The sequence below is a fragment of the Acipenser ruthenus genome, chromosome 5, assembly GCF_902713425.1.
Source record: "Acipenser ruthenus chromosome 5, fAciRut3.2 maternal haplotype, whole genome shotgun sequence".
Taxonomy (NCBI): domain Eukaryota; kingdom Metazoa; phylum Chordata; class Actinopteri; order Acipenseriformes; family Acipenseridae; genus Acipenser; species Acipenser ruthenus.
Window position 1 is genome coordinate 3,437,609 of NC_081193.1, and position 17,923 is coordinate 3,455,531.

Genomic DNA, 17,923 nt, shown 5'->3' on the forward strand with positions numbered 1-17,923 from the left:
ATTCGTAAAACTAAATTGTTGTCTGATTGCCTGCTGTATGTGGGAAGTATGTTCTTACTTCCACCTAGTGTGCAGTACTGTATGAGCAGCACTTCAGTAGCTTGTACAGCAGAAGCCAGAATATACAGGGTGATGAGAAAGTACATTAACCACATCAATGATATGGTGCGTTGATGTGGTAAACTCTCTGATCACACTGTATTTGTGCCTCCAACACAAGATCGTGCTCATACTGCAGCACACTGTATTTATATCTCCAACACAAGATCGTGCTCATACTGCAGCACACTGTATTTATATCTCCAACACAAGATCGTGCTCAAACTGCAGCACACTGTATTTATATCTCCAACACAAGATCATGCTCATACTGCAGCACACTGTATTTGTATCTCCAACACAAGATCGTGCTCATACTGCAGCACACTGTATTTATATCTCCAACACAAGATCGTGCTCATACTGCAGCACACTGTATTTGTACCTCCAACACAAGATCGTGCTCATACTGCAGCACACTGTATTTGTACCTCCAACACATGATCGTGCTCATACTGCAGCACACTGTATTTGTACCTCCAACACAAGATCGTGCTCATACTGCAGCACACTGTATTTGTACCTCCAACACAAGATCGTGCTCATACTGCAGCACACTGTATTTATATCTCCAACACAAGATCGTGCTCATACTGCAGCACACTGTATTTGTACCTCCAACACAAGATCGTGCTCATACTGCAGCACACTGTATTTGTACCTCCAACACATGATCGTGCTCATACTGCAGCACACTGTATTTGTACCTCCAACACAAGATCGTGCTCATACTGCAGCACACTGTATTTGTACCTCCAACACATGATCGTGCTCATACTGCAGCACACTGTATTTGTACCTCCAACACATGATCGTGCTCATACTGCAGCACACTGTATTTGTACCTCCAACACAAGATCGTGCTCATACTGCAGCACACTGTATTTGTACCTCCAACACATGATCGTGCTCATACTGCAGCACACTGTATTTGTACCTCCAACACATGATCGTGCTCATACTGCAGCACACTGTATTTATATCTCCAACACAAGATCGTGCTCATACTGCAGCACACTGTATTTGTACCTCCAACACAAGATCGTGCTCATACTGCAGCACACTGTATTTGTACCTCCAACCCATGATCGTGCTCATACTGCAGGTGCCTGTGGTGCTGAACCATGTCTGTTATTATGGTTTGCACTTGCAGTACATATGACAAAAGGCAAACATGGAGTTGAAATGTGTGTACATTAGCAGTATGATAGACATCCTGATTCCAGAAGGAAGGGATTACACAGGACCACTTAAAAAGTGGTCCTGTACCACTTTTTACCCCTCTTGCTTAAAATGCATACAATAAAACTCTTTTAACCAGAAAATAATAAGCACATATAAAAAATGCATCCTGGAAATAAGTTCAATAGTTTTGTACTGTAGCGGACTGTGAGATTGTAAAACGTACTTTGCATTATCACTTCTGAGATAAGGAAACCATGTATAATCATTTTTCATTGACGCTCTGTGGTCATTATTCCAGGAACAGGAAACTATTTTACAAGAACACTTCTGTTCTGGTGTGCGTCTGTTCTGTTCTTACTGATGGAGTACTTGTTGGGTATATTGAACTGATTTATACAGCAGAGGCTCTGCGTACTGATCCTGCTTGCATCATTAATAATGGACATTAAGCTTCTAGAGAACACTTCTTAACCCTCCTTTTTAAATGCACTGAACTGGTTAATCCTTTTGTGTTTTAAGAAATGATTTACCCTTGAGATGGGAGTCTTGTTTATTTGCTTTTCTCCAGCTGGGTGGAACCTTCACAAGAGTGGGTGAAGTGACTTGCTGAGTCAGAGGTGAGATGGGAATTCATGCCAAGGATCACTTACCAGTCACTGTCCTGTATCCCAGAGATGCTGTTAATACATCACTCTTCCCAGTGCTTACCAGTCACTGTCCTGTATCCCAGAGATGCTGTTAATACATCACGCTTACCTGTAGCTGTCCTGTATCCCAGAGATGCTGTTAATACATCACTCTTCCCAGTGCTTACCAGTCACTGTCCTGTATCCCAGAGATGCTGTTAATACATCACGCTTACCTGTAGCTGTCCTATATCCCAGAGATGCTGTTAATACATCACTCTTCCCAGTGCTTACCAGTCACTGTCCTGTATCCCAGAGATGCTGTTAATACATCAGGCTTACCTGTAGCTGCCCTGTATCCCAGAGATGCTGTGATTTCCATTACACGAGAGTAGATGTTAAAACTTCATGCTGATTTGAACTCGGCTCTCGCCAAGATAAGCACCAACTAAGACGTAGCTTTACAGTAAACTAATGTGATCCATATGCGTCTCCATCCATTTACGTTTCCTTCCATATGATGATGTAGATATCCTTCTGTCTGGTGTTAATGGCTGAAGTGTAATGCTGGCTCCAGGGATCAGCTTATTTTGCCTCCCTGGCGCATCAGCACACACAACGGCTGCGATGCTGGCTCCGGGGATCAACCAAAGTGCGGCCTCCCCAGCGCATCAGCATGACAACCGTCTGGATTGAGCTAAGTAGGGTACATCTCTGGGGTTTTCAAGTGGGCACCTTCCATCCTCAGTGTTTCGTCGACTAGCCCACGACACCTCAAGAGGGCTCGACGGTGATTCTGGCGTCCCAGCATCACCCCCCTCCGTCCCCCACTCAACTCAGCCCAGCTTACTTACCTGTCCCCAGCCAGAATCTTTCCGTCTCAACCACAGCCAGTTGCTGCTCCTCTCTGCTGCTTCAGATAAGTTCTTCACTGTGCGACGCAACTCTTGGCCACTGAATCCGACGTCTCTGAGAAACCGGGTTGTAGAGTGTGCCACAAATCCTCGACAACCCACTTCCACTGGGTAAACCCGAACTCTCCATCCTCGCTGTTCCACTTCAGTGGCTAGTTGAGCATACCGCAGTTTCTTCCTCTCATACGCCTCATCTACAGCATCCTCCCATGGCACTGTTAACTCTACCAGGTGAACAAGGCGTGCTGATCCAGACCACAAGACAATATCTGGTCGAAGGTTAGTGGTGGCAATCTCAGGTGGAAAAATAAGCCGTTGACCAACATCTGCCAGCATTTTCCAGTCTCTAGCAGCTTCCAGTTGTCCTGGGCGAGGATTGGTTTTAACACCTTTTCTTGGTGGTTGCTCTCCTGGGCGGAGGAATGTTGTCTTTTGTGTGTAATGTTTTGATGGAACAGGTGGCAACTTATTGGTCATGTTACGCTTGTCTTCCAATGCTAAGGCCAAACATCGCAGCACCTGGTCATGGCGCCAAGTAAACCGTCCTTGGCTAAGAGCCACCTTACATCCTGTCAAAATGTGCCTTAATGTTGCAGGTGATGAACACAAAGGACATGAGGGATCCTCTCCTACCCAGAGGTTTAGGTTCTGTGGTGATGGGAGAACATCATATGTTGACCTGATGAGGAAACTGATCCTGCTCTGTTCCATTGACCATAGGTCTTGCCAGCCAATCTTGCGTTGTTCCACACTCTCCCATCTCATCCATTCTCCCTGTTTGGCCTGGGAAATGGCCTTTATACACCTCATCCTCTCCTCCTGCTTTTGCACCTCGTTGACTACCAGCTTCCTTCTTTGAGCTGGGGCCGCCTTGTGCCATGTAGGAGGAGTTGAACTGAAACCAAGACCCCCTCTTCCATGCTGAACTTGCCCCATGATATCACCAATTCGAAGGGCAGCCTTTGCATCTTCCACAGCTTTCTTTGCCGCCCACTTTCTTCCAGTTTTCAACACAGGTGCTGCCTCCCTTACGCATTTATCCCGTGACTCTACTAATGTCATTTCCAATCTGACCTTGGCGCACTTAAACTCCTCGGTTAGAGCAGAGACTGGTAGCTGCAGTATTCCTTTACCATAAAGTCCCACTCTGCTGAGGCAGCGTGGAACTCCCAACCATTTCCTGATGTATGAACTGATTAAAGCTTCCAGCTTCTCTACTGTTGTCAAAGAAACCTCGTACACAGTCAGTGGCCACAGCAACCTCGGCAGTAGACCAAACTGAAAGCACCAGAGTTTTAGTTTACCTGGTAGAGCGCAGCTGTCTATGCTCTTCAACCCTTCCACTGCTTGTTGTCTAACTTCTCCCACACGAACTGTGTCCTTTAGATCCCCGTCGTACCATCTCCCAAGACTCTTCACTGGCTTCTCAGACACTGTTGGTATTGCCTCACCATTAATGAAGAATGTTTTATCTACTACTTTGCCTTTAATTATAGAGATGCTCCTTGATTTAGTGGGCTTGAATTGCATTCGTGCCCATTCAATGTTATTGGTTAATTTGCCCAATAATCGATTAGTGCAGGCTACTGTTGTAGTCATGGTTGTCATGTCATCCATGTATGCTCGAATTGGTGGTAGTCGCATTCCAGAAGCCAAGCGCTCTCCTCCTACTACCCATTTTGATGCCCTAATGATTACTTCCATTGCCATGGTAAAAGCCAGCGGAGAAATGGTGCATCCTGCCATTATTCCAACCTCTAGGCATTGCCATGTAGTGCTGAATTCTGAAGTTGAAAAACTGAATTGCAAATCTCCAAAATAGGCTTTCACTAAATTTGTTATTGTCATCGGTACACTGAAAAAATCAAATGCTGCCCAAAGTAGTTCATGTGGCACTGAACCATATGCATTAGCCAAATCCAGGAATGTCACATGGAGCTCCTTCCTCTCCTTTTTAGCTGATTGAATTTGTTGCCAGATCACATTGATGTGTTCTAAGCAACCTGGGAAACCTGGAATGCCCGCTTTTTGTATTGAAGTGTCAATAAAGCAGTTCTTTAATAGGTAAGCTGACAATCTCTGAGCAATAATGCTGAAGAAAATCTTGCCTTCTACGTTTAATAGGGAAATGGGACGAAACTGACTGATGCTTGTAGAATCTTTTTCTTTAGGTATAAAGACTCCACCTGCTCGGCGCCATGCTCTTGGTACAACCTGTTTTTCCCATGCCACTTTCATCAATTTCCACAGAATTCGTAGAACTCCTGAAGCACTCTTGTACCCTCTGTACGGAACTCCATTAGGCCCTGGAGATGATGAAGCCCTTGCTTTTTTCACAGCTTGCTCTATTTCTTTCCACTTAGGTGCACAGTCCTCCATTTGGTATTCTGGTGGATTGATAGGTGGGATGTCTGACGGAATTGACATAGGCTCCTGCCTTTTTGAATCTGTATGTGTTTCCTCCAAATATCTCTCCAGCTCAACCTTAGATGCTTTTAGTGTGCCATTCTTCTCACTGGTGAATAACTTCTTTACAAATTTGAATGGGTCTTTATAAAAGTTAGCTCTCGCACGCTCCTTCTTTTTGTAGCGTTTCCGTAGGCGCTCAGCTCTGCGCAATGTTGCAAGCTTATCTTTTATGACCCTTTGTAAGAGATTGAGTCCCTCCTTCTGACTTTGTTCTGCTCTTCTCCATTGGTTCCTCAGCTGTCTCCTTTCTCTAACTAAGCGTTCAATCTCCTGCTGCCGTCTAGACTTTCCAGGAATAGTTTGTACTTTTTCCTTCCTTTTTTCAACTCCAAACCTCTCACTTCCATATGCGTAGATGATGTCCCCAAATTTATCCAGCTTCTTTTCAACTGTTCCACTTAATCTTTCCAATGCAACGCAGAGATCTGTGTTTACTGTGTCCCATGCAGTTTTCTCACAAGCTCTTGGCCATTTAACTCCAGGCTTGTGCCCGTTGAGGTTCTTTTCTCTCTTATGCTGGTTTGTTTGACCGGGTTCACAAGGATCATTAGGTTCATCACTAACTGTGTCCATGCAAGTCCTCCTCACATCTATGACAGGGGTGCTGATATCCTGCGAACTGTGGTTTGCTTCCTGTCGCTGGATTTCATTCGACTGACTTGACTGACTTCGTAAGAAGTACTGATCAATGCGAGGCCCTTGTCCCTTCTTCCTCAAGCATTTCATTCTCCCTTGATGAATCTTCAAACCCCTGACCGTTGTCGCCTTGCTCCAGCCGCAGACACAAACCTGGAGTTCTATGTCTTTGTTAACTGCAGATCTTGAACTAGTCTTTTGTGAAGTACTCTCCATACTCATATCCGTTTCCGTTCCTAAGTCGTTAACCGTGTTGTCCAACGTTGAGTCATCTTCCGCCCCCGCTCTCGCAGACTCTAGGGGTATTTTTCTCTTTAATTTCTTAGAAGCCTTGGGCGGGTGTCTCCAGCATCCTGTAAACACAGAGCTGGATACTGCCGACAAGGGTAGCTAACCCTTACCAGCCCCAATGGGGTCTCTTTCCTCCTGTCAGCTGTCTCTCCAGGCTGTCACAAGGTCTTTCCCTTGTTGCCAGCTGCACTATTCACAGCAGTCACTGGACGTATCCAGATCTTCATGATTTCCATTACACGAGAGTAGATGTTAAAACTTCATGCTGATTTGAACTCGGCTCTCGCCAAGATAAGCACCAACTAAGACGTAGCTTTACAGTAAACTAATGTGATCCATATGCGTCTCCATCCATTTACGTTTCCTTCCATATGATGATGTAGATATCCTTCTGTCTGGTGTTAATGGCTGAAGTGTAATGCTGGCTCCAGGGATCAGCTTATTTTGCCTCCCTGGCGCATCAGCACACACAACGGCTGCGATGCTGGCTCCGGGGATCAACCAAAGTGCGGCCTCCCCAGCGCATCAGCATGACAACCGTCTGGATTGAGCTAAGTAGGGTACATCTCTGGGGTTTTCAAGTGGGCACCTTCCATCCTCAGTGTTTCGTCGACTAGCCCACGACACCTCAAGAGGGCTCGACGGTGATTCTGGCGTCCCAGCATCACCCCCCTCCGTCCCCCACTCAACTCAGCCCAGCTTACTTACCTGTCCCCAGCCAGAATCTTTCCGTCTCAACCACAGCCAGTTGCTGCTCCTCTCTGCTGCTTCAGATAAGTTCTTCACTGTGCGACGCAACTCTTGGCCACTGAATCCGACGTCTCTGAGAAACCGGGTTGTAGAGTGTGCCACAAATCCTCGACAACCCACTTCCACTGGGTAAACCCGAACTCTCCATCCTCGCTGTTCCACTTCAGTGGCTAGTTGAGCATACCGCAGTTTCTTCCTCTCATACGCCTCATCTACAGCATCCTCCCATGGCACTGTTAACTCTACCAGGTGAACAAGGCGTGCTGATCCAGACCACAAGACAATATCTGGTCGAAGGTTAGTGGTGGCAATCTCAGGTGGAAAAATAAGCCGTTGACCAACATCTGCCAGCATTTTCCAGTCTCTAGCAGCTTCCAGTTGTCCTGGGCGAGGATTGGTTTTAACACCTTTTCTTGGTGGTTGCTCTCCTGGGCGGAGGAATGTTGTCTTTTGTGTGTAATGTTTTGATGGAACAGGTGGCAACTTATTGGTCATGTTACGCTTGTCTTCCAATGCTAAGGCCAAACATCGCAGCACCTGGTCATGGCGCCAAGTAAACCGTCCTTGGCTAAGAGCCACCTTACATCCTGTCAAAATGTGCCTTAATGTTGCAGGTGATGAACACAAAGGACATGAGGGATCCTCTCCTACCCAGAGGTTTAGGTTCTGTGGTGATGGGAGAACATCATATATCCCAGAGATGCTGCTTACCAGTCACTGCCCTGTATCCCAGAGATGCTGTTAATACATCAGGCTTACCTGTAGCTGTCCTGTATCCCAGAGATGCTGTTAATACATCACTCTTCCCAGTGCTTACCTGTCACTGCCCTGTATCCCAGAGATGCTGTTAATACATCACGCTTACCAGTCACTGTCCTGTATCCCAGAGATGCTGTTAATACATCACTCTTCCCAGTGCTTACCAGTCACTGTCCTGTATCCCAGAGATGCTGTTAATACATCACGCTTACCTGTAGCTGTCCTATATCCCAGAGATGCTGTTAATACATCACTCTTCCCAGTGCTTACCAGTCACTGTCCTGTATCCCAGAGATGCTGTTAATACATCAGGCTTACCTGTAGCTGCCCTGTATCCCAGAGATGCTGTTAATACATCACTCTTCCCAGTGCTTACCAGTCACTGCCCTGTATCCCAGAGATGCTGTTAATACATCAGGCTTACCTGTAGCTGTCCTGTATCCCAGAGATGCTGTTAATACACCACTCTTCCCAGTGCTTACCTGTCACTGCCCTGTATCCCAGAGATGCTGTTAATACATCAGGCTTACCAGTCACTGTCCTGTATCCCAGAGATGCTGTTAATACATCACTCTTCCCAGTGCTTACCAGTCACTGTCCTGTATCCCAGAGATGCTGTTAATACATCACGCTTACCTGTAGCTGTCCTATATCCCAGAGATGCTGTTAATACATCACTCTTCCCAGTGCTTACCTGTCACTGCCCAGTATCCCAGAGATGCTGTTAATACATCAGGCTTACCTGTCACTGTCCTGTATCCCAGAGATGCTGTTAATACATCACTCTTCCCAGTGCTTACCAGTCACTGTCCAGTATCCCAGAGATGCTGTTAATACATCAGGCTTACCTGTAGCTGTCCTGTATCCCAGAGATGCTGTTAATACATCACTCTTCCCAGTGCTTACCAGTCACTGTCCAGTATCCCAGAGATGCTGTTAATACATCAGGCTTACCTGTAGCTGTCCTGTATCCCAGAGATGCTGTTAATACATCACTCTTCCCAGTGCTTACCAGTCACTGTCCTGTATCCCAGAGATGCTGTTAATACATCACTCTTCCCAGTGCTCACCAGTCACTGTCCTGTATCCCAGAGATGCTGTTAATACATCACTCTTCCCAGTGCTTACCAGTCACTGCCCTGTATCCCAGAGATGCTGTTAATACATCACGCTTACCTGTAGCTGCCCTGTATCCCAGAGATGCTGTTAATACATCAGGCTTACCTGTCACTGCCCTGTATCCCAGAGATGCTGTTAATACATCACTCTTCCCAGTGCTTACCTGTCACTGCCCAGTATCCCAGAGATGCTGTTAATACATCACGCTTACCAGTCACTGTCCTGTATCCCAGAGATGCTGTTAATACATCACTCTTCCCAGTGCTTACCAGTCACTGTCCTGTATCCCAGAGATGCTGTTAATACATCACGCTTACCAGTCACTGTCCTGTATCCCAGAGATGCTGTTAATACATCACTCTTCCCAGTGCTTACCAGTCACTGTCCTGTATCCCAGAGATGCTGTTAATACATCACGCTTACCAGTCACTGTCCTGTATCCCAGAGATGCTGTTAATACATCAGGCTTACCAGTCACTGTCCTGTATCCCAGAGATGCTGTTAATACATCACTCTTCCCAGTGCTTACCAGTCACTGTCCTATATCCCAGAGATGCTGTTAATACATCACGCTTACCTGTCACTGCCCTGTATCCCAGAGATGCTGTTAATACATCACTCTTCCCAGTGCTTACCTGTCACTGCCCTGTATCCCAGAGATGCTGTTAATACATCAGGCTTACCTGTAGCTGCCCTGTATCCCAGAGATGCTGTTAATACATCACTCTTCCCAGTGCTTACCTGTCACTGCCCTGTATCCCAGAGATGCTGTTAATACATCAGGCTTACCTGTAGCTGCCCTGTATCCCAGAGATGCTGTTAATACATCACTCTTCCCAGTGCTTACCAGTCACTGCCCAGTATCCCAGAGATGCTGTTAATACATCAGGCTTACCTGTAGCTGTCCTGTATCCCAGAGATGCTGTTAATACATCACTCTTCCCAGTGCTTACCAGTCACTGTCCAGTATCCCAGAGATGCTGTTAATACATCAGGCTTACCTGTAGCTGTCCTGTATCCCAGAGATGCTGTTAATACATCACTCTTCCCAGTGCTTACCAGTCACTGTCCTGTATCCCAGAGATGCTGTTAATACATCACTCTTCCCAGTGCTCACCAGTCACTGTCCTGTATCCCAGAGATGCTGTTAATACATCACTCTTCCCAGTGCTTACCAGTCACTGCCCTGTATCCCAGAGATGCTGTTAATACATCACGCTTACCTGTAGCTGCCCTGTATCCCAGAGATGCTGTTAATACATCAGGCTTACCTGTCACTGCCCTGTATCCCAGAGATGCTGTTAATACATCACTCTTCCCAGTGCTTACCTGTCACTGCCCAGTATCCCAGAGATGCTGTTAATACATCACGCTTACCAGTCACTGTCCTGTATCCCAGAGATGCTGTTAATACATCACTCTTCCCAGTGCTTACCAGTCACTGTCCTGTATCCCAGAGATGCTGTTAATACATCACGCTTACCAGTCACTGTCCTGTATCCCAGAGATGCTGTTAATACATCACTCTTCCCAGTGCTTACCAGTCACTGTCCTGTATCCCAGAGATGCTGTTAATACATCACGCTTACCAGTCACTGTCCTGTATCCCAGAGATGCTGTTAATACATCAGGCTTACCAGTCACTGTCCTGTATCCCAGAGATGCTGTTAATACATCACTCTTCCCAGTGCTTACCAGTCACTGTCCTATATCCCAGAGATGCTGTTAATACATCAGGCTTACCTGTCACTGCCCTGTATCCCAGAGATGCTGTTAATACATCACTCTTCCCAGTGCTTACCTGTCACTGCCCTGTATCCCAGAGATGCTGTTAATACATCAGGCTTACCTGTAGCTGCCCTGTATCCCAGAGATGCTGTTAATACATCACTCTTCCCAGTGCTTACCTGTCACTGCCCTGTATCCCAGAGATGCTGTTAATACATCAGGCTTACCTGTAGCTGCCCTGTATCCCAGAGATGCTGTTAATACATCACTCTTCCCAGTGCTTACCAGTCACTGCCCAGTATCCCAGAGATGCTGTTAATACATCAGGCTTACCTGTAGCTGCCCTGTATCCCAGAGATGCTGTTAATACATCAGGCTTACCTGTCACTGCCCTGTATCCCAGAGATGCTGTTAATACATCACTTGCCAAATAATTTAAATTCGTTTCCCGGCTTTGTCTCACTGTTTAGCAAATTGCAAACTATTGTATACCAGAAATGTGTGGATCTTAGAAGGAATACATAGACCCTGAGTGGCTGATGTGAGGACAGCCATGTTAATAATAATTCTATTATATATATATATATATATATATATATATATATATATATATATATATATATATATATATATATATATATATATATATATATATATGAATGAGACAAGCTTTATCCAATAGTTTTTTGCATATACTCTACATGCAGTGTACAATAGGTCATGGTGATCTGCTTTTTCATGATCACTCCCACTGGCTTTGCTTTACAGTATTTTAATTTTTTTTTTTTTGCTTGCCCTTGATATGCATTTTGAGTCAATTGACAATGTTCTTTGATGTTAGACTCAAGGCATCAAAGAGCAAGATTGACCGACCACTGCTGGCAAATTTCCAGTTACTGTCCAGCCTGTGTCACCAGCCATTCATGATTGGTATGCAAACTAGCAGGGCTTTTGTCAGCTGAACAAATCCTTACCAAACGGATTCCAAGCCTAGAAAAAGCTTTAAATAATTAAAATAATAATCTGATGCAAGCCTCAGGACCTTGGAATTTCACTGATCTTTTTGCATGTATTCATTATTGCCTAGAAGTTTTCATTGCAAAGTGCAACATGCCGATAGTATTGCATAAATGTTATTCATGATTATAGTTTAGCATAATGATTATGAATATGCTGCATCCATTGGTACAGCTGGGTCATTAAAGTGGAGTACATTCTGGGGAACTGTTTGTTTTCTCTGTATAGTTGATGATACATGAACCCTATATAATGCAGAAAAGGGTTCCATGGTATGTGTTGTGTGCAGACAGGCTGGTAAAATAAGAGTTCATGTTGAGAATCTGGTGGTATACTTGCCATTTTTATGTCTTTGACCTCTTTTTTCACCATGTTGGGACCAGCCTAACCAAATGAAGTGAGAAATTTAAAGCATGTTTCAAGAGCATAACAACAAAAACAAATGAATTCATGGATGCGATTTACATAGACCTTGACGCCACCCTTTAACATGATGGTATAAAGAGTGATAGGGTCCAGCCCCCTGCAGAATTCATCCAGATAGCTGCTTAAGGATGCTATTAAATAGGCTGTAACTACAGGCCTCTTGGATTTACTGGTGTCTTCCTCTTGAGGTAAAATCAGGAGTTCAAAACCACATGGTACTGCACCAGCATGAGGAATACTATTTTATTTACCCAGTCACTGTCTGTGACAGACTGCAGGGGAAAACTGCCCCGCACTGCTTGGGAAAACCAACCTTTGATGTGTCTGGAAATGTGACCAGATCACTTAAACTCCAGTCTTTGTTTGGCCTGTTGCGGATGATGTTTGGGACTTGTTTGCTTAACCCTTATTCTATACTTAGAGCAAATTATATGTTCATTCTGTACGAAATTGGTACGTGTGCTTTGAATGACATTTTAGCATCTGCTTCTGTACAAAATTGGTATGTGTGCTTTGAATGGCATTTTAGCATCTGCTTGTGTTGCCCTTGTAAATTCTGTTTTCAACCTCGTCATTTGCACACCACTTTGTTTATGCAAGGATTCATGAACAGTCTACTCTCTTGTCTGCAACAACAGACTGGCAGCAGTTTGGAGTCTTTGCTGTAACTTATGAACCACATCATCTAGGATGTTTCTGCAGCCTGGTGGTTATTATTATTATTTATTTCTTAGCAGACGCCCTTATCCAGGGTGACTTACAATTGTTACAAGATGTCACATTATTTCTACATACAATTACCCATTTATACAGTTGGTTTTTACTAGAGCAATCTAGGTAAAGTACCTTGCTCAAGGGTACAGCAGCAGTGTCCCCAACCTGGGATTGAACCCACGACCCTCCGGTAAAGAGTCCAGAGCCCTAACCACTACTCCACACTGCTGCCATATGGTGTGAAACTGAACGGTTACCTTTCAGTTTCACACAATATGAATGAGGTGGTGTTTTTTTTTGCATCAATATTTAAAAATTAGTAACAATTACTCCAAATAACCAATCACTACTTTTCCTATGAATCGCATGTTTACCACAACAATAAGATTCTCTCCCTATGCTTTAGGTATTGAGAACCCATCTTATCCCTTCATATCCAATGTACTGTAAAGGGAGTAAAATGTTTCAGGTGTACAATACCGTGGGGGCAGGTTAAGTTGATTTCACCAGAATGAAAGTGAAAATAAAGTCTGAAAAAAATTAAATACAGAAGAACCATAAGGGACTTAAAAGAAAGTTTTTTTGCTAAAAAAAGAAAATAATCCTTGGTTAACACGTTTTAATTGACCTATAAAAATAGCAACAAAAAAAAAGATATTTAACATACAGTGAGAACTAGGGCACCAGAGATAATATTGCCAGTAAGATGCACCGCTGGTATGGCTCAATTCAAACTCTTCGGAGTGTTACTTTGCTCAGCGTTCTCTCAGCATTTCTCTCAATGTTAGAACATTCTGCCTGTGTTCCAGGGTTGCCCTGTGTAACCAAGCCAATGCAGATTCATATCTCTGTGTAAGAGAACTTTTCAGTAAAAGGATGCATAGAAATTTGACACATTTAGACAGAATTGATCCATTGGATTTTTTATCGCCAAATTATAACAGTGTAAATATTTTCCAAATTTCACTGAATAAAGTAATTGTTTACAGCACTGATTTGCAATGCATGACCTGGATAAGCATTGGAAACCTTGCACAGTGACTGGGATGTAGCTTGGGCTCAGTCCAAGCGAAATGGCTTTCTGCTGTGGTTAATAATACAGTACAATGCCCCTGATACTTACAGGCTTCAGAAACCTCTCTAATAAAGTAATTGTAAAGAAATGTTTAACCAGTCTTCTGAGTAATGCAGTTAGTTTGTTCAGGTTTGCTATCAAACATTGGTATAGTATGTATAGTACTGCTCCAACTGTAGCAGCTTTTGGTAGCTACAGTGTACATATATTTTTATTATTATTGTTTTTTAAACTTTATTTTAATACATTGTTACAGGCAGTGGTATATTTCATTGACGTGGATATTTTTCAATCTGGATTATAAAATAAATGCAAAAAACACACTGCTATACACCGATTATTTCAAACGATCTACAAAATATGTCATTTCCCTTTCTTTTTTGACTGTGTGTTGCAGTTAATCAAGTGAATACTTTACGAAGGTGATTGTGGATGTGGGGATGTCTTCATTGGTTTAATAATAGCACTGTACATGTCTGAGGGGGTGGGGATGTCTTCCATTGGTTTAGTAATAGCACTGTAACATGCATTCAGAACTGGGCAGACACATGGCAAATGACATTTAATAGAGAACAGTGTAAGGTTCTGCATGCAAGCAATGAACATGTGCATTATAAATGCTATATGGGAGGTACTGAAATTGAAGAAGGAACCTATGAAATAGACCTAGGAGTTTATGTTGACTCAGAAATGTCTCAATCTAGACAATGTGGGGAAGTTATAAATAATTGTATTTTTTTTTTCTTTATTGGAGATATTTTTGTATTTCTCTTCTGTTTTTTTCAAGGCAGTAATCAGTAATGTGTACAATCCTGTTTTCTTCTCTCTAGGGGTCCCAGTATAGCTGTATGCAGCGATGGAGGATGGGAAGCCAGTGTGGGCGCCCCACCCAGTTGATGGGTTTCAGCTGGGCACTATTGTAGACATTGGTGCGGACTCATTAACAATCGAGCCACTGAAACAGAAGGGCAAGGTAAGTGTCAGCTTAACTTTGTAATGCAAAGCTTTTTGAAAGGTCAGGCATCCAGGCTTTCTAAGCCTAAATCTCAATACTAGGCCTCTCACTCCATATTCAACTCGGTTCCAGTGATAACTTACCAAGTAAAAAACGTTCAGTACAAGCTCTCATAAAAAATGTGTGTTCTTTCTGTTGTCCTTTCTATACCTCTTTCAAACCATGATACCAATGCAGGATAGTACTGTGGTCTCCCATTGCAGCAGCGTCTGCGTATACTGTACTGTATATGTATTTAATCACTCACCTTTTATTTCAATTGTAGATCTCTTCACTCTTAAGTTGTTCATTCCTCCACCCACACAGACAGTGGTTTATTTTAAGGAGCCACAACACAAAGAAGCTCTGATTTCATCCTTTAGTCTAATTAAAAACTAATACCTCCCCTGCCCAGCTCTGCGTGTTTAAGTGCTGTAGACATTAAGGTTGGGTGAATTGTTTTTAAATAAAGCCTCACAGTTGACGCTCCTGACCTGTTCAGTATTCTGTAATATATCAAAGCTGTATCCCACTGTTTCTTTTGAGATCGGCAGAGCCGTCACACTATATACAGAGTCTGTACTGAGCCTGTCCACCATTCACATCCTGAAGTAAAACAAGAAATGTCTATTCGGTACTTTATGGCCCAGATTGAAATCCAGACTTGCAGTGTAAGTGGTGGTCATTAGTAAAGCTGGGCTCGGTGGTGGACATTCTCTTCCTGGCAGCCGGAGGTTTGTGCTGCACAGAGGCACAATAAGAGTTCTGTTCTTTCATAGATTATTTGTGCCAGTAAATTGAAGCAATCTTGCCTGATCTGTGCATGCAATGGCCAGTCAGATAAATGTTTGGACAAAAGGGAGTGCATGATACTATTTTGAGATTCACAATAGCGTATTGTGTTCCACTGAATTTGGGCTGTAAAATTTGTCCTTACATTTTTGTACTTGTTTTTAACAAGTTAGCTTAATGTACAGTCAGTGTTTTTCTGTTGGCTTCCTATGAAAATAAAAAAAGACCGACACACTAGCCAAAGTTACATCATATTTAATTTCAAGAGAACAGTGGAATCCTGGCAAACAGATGCCTTGCATTGGGAATAGAGAATTTGGGAGACATTTTTACGTGAATGAATTAACCTCATGGCTGTGATTTTTCTCTCTAGTTTATTTAAAATAAAAAATAAAAACGATAGAAATTCAAACCAGGAAGTCGTTCCTGGAGCGATTGCAAACCAAACATGTGGTCTGCAATGCCGCTTTTGCATTATTTAGAAATAAGCAGATGGAGATTGAGGAGGTCTATACGTATGGATGTGTTTCACACTTCAGAGAATTGAGTAACCAATCGTGATGAAACATGTTAAGGACATTATTTATCACGAGATAGATAGTATCATAATCTGGCAATCAGCCGGTGTGTTAGCAACTTTTACATTGTTGCACAGGATGTGGTCATTCTATAGAAAGTGTTTATTTCATCGGGGGTCTTTCCACACCAAATGGACTACATTTGTGGGTGTTCCCCACCTCACTGTCATAGATACTTTTGATGTTGCATATGGAAGTAACTGGAAGCATATGGAAGCGTTTTAGAAGAATCCCATAATAACTCTCAACTATCATTATTTATTTTAATTATTATTGTATCTTGATATTGAACTTCTTTGGGCAGCATTTTATTTTTTCAGTGTACCGATGACAATAACAAATTTAGTGAAAGCCTACTTTGGAGATTTGCAATTTTGTTTTTCAACTTTTCAATTCAGCACTACATGGCAATGCCTAGAAGGTGAAATAATGGCAGGATGCACCATTTCTCCACTGGCTTTTACCATGGCAATGGAAGTAATTATTAGGGCATCAAAATGGGTGGTGGGAGGAGGAGAGCGTTTGGCTTCAAGCATACATGGATGGCATGACAACCATGACTACAACAGTGGCCTGCACTAATCAGTTATTGGGCAAATTAACCAATTACAGTGGCTCTCAAAAGTATTCACCCCCCTTGGACTTTTCCACATTTTATTGTGTTATAACATGGAATCAAAATGGATTTAATCAAAATTGAGTTTTTGCCACTGATCAACACAAAAAAAAGTCTATAATGTCAGTGAAAAATAAAATCTACAAAATTAATCACAAATACAAAACAGAAAATAATTGATTGCATAAGTATTCACCCCCTTGAGTCAATATTTGGTAGAGGCACCTTTGGCAGCAATTACAGCCATGAGTCTATTTGGATAAGTCTCTACCAGCTTTGCCCATTCTTCTTTGCAAAATTGCTCAAGCTCTGTCAAGTTGAATGGGGACCTTTGGTGAACAGCAATTTTCAACCCTTTCCACATATTCTCGATTGGATTGAGGTCCGGGCTTTGACAGGGCCACTCCAGGACATTGACCTTTTTGTTTTTAAGCCACTCCAGTGTGGCTTTGGCTGTATGTTTGGGGTCATTGTCCTGCTGGAAGATGAATCTTCTCCCAAGTCCCAGGTCTCTTGCAGACATCAGCAGGTTTTCCTCCAGGATTTCTCTGTACTTTGCTGCATCCATTTTGCCATCTGTCTTCACGAGCTTTCCAGGCCCTGACGCAGAGAATCATCCCCATAGCATGATGCTGCCACCACCATGCTTCACGGTAGGGATGGTGTTCTCAGGATGATGTGCAGTGTTAGGCTTGCGCCAAACATAGCGCTTAGCGTTGAGACCAAAAAGCTCTATTTTGGTCTCATCAGACCATAGAATCTTCTTCCACTTGTTCTCAGAGTCTCCCACATGCCTTCTGGCAAACCCAAGACGAGATTTGATGTGAGTTTTTTTTTTTCAACAATGGCTTTCTTTTTGCCACTCTCCCATAAAGGCCAGTTTTGTGAAGCACCCGGGCTATTGTTGTCGTATGCACAGTGTCTCCCAGCTCAGCCATGGAAGACTGTAACTCAGTTTTTGAGGACGGCCTGTTCTAGACAGATTCACAGTAGTGCCATATTCTCTCCATTTCTTAATAATGGACTTTACTGTGCTCTGGGGGATATTCAATGCCTTGTTCTTATATCCTACCCCTGATTGGTGCTTTTGAAGAACCTTATTCCGGATTTGCTTTGAATGTTCCTTTGTCTTCAT

General features: G+C 43.3%; 1 protein-coding gene across 8 annotated transcripts in view; it reads left to right on the plus strand.

Annotated features, from left to right (window-relative positions):
* Positions 1-17,923, plus strand: part of myo6a (myosin VIa) — an 84,522-nt gene that overhangs the window by 14,464 nt on the left and 52,135 nt on the right. For all 8 annotated transcript variants that reach the window (XM_034917858.2, XM_034917859.2, XM_034917860.2 and 5 more), the window contains exon 2: positions 14,639-14,781. In XM_034917858.2, the coding sequence (XP_034773749.2) occupies positions 14,665-14,781 (117 nt within the window). In that variant the 5' untranslated portion in view covers positions 14,639-14,664. The remainder of the gene's footprint in view (positions 1-14,638; positions 14,782-17,923) is intronic.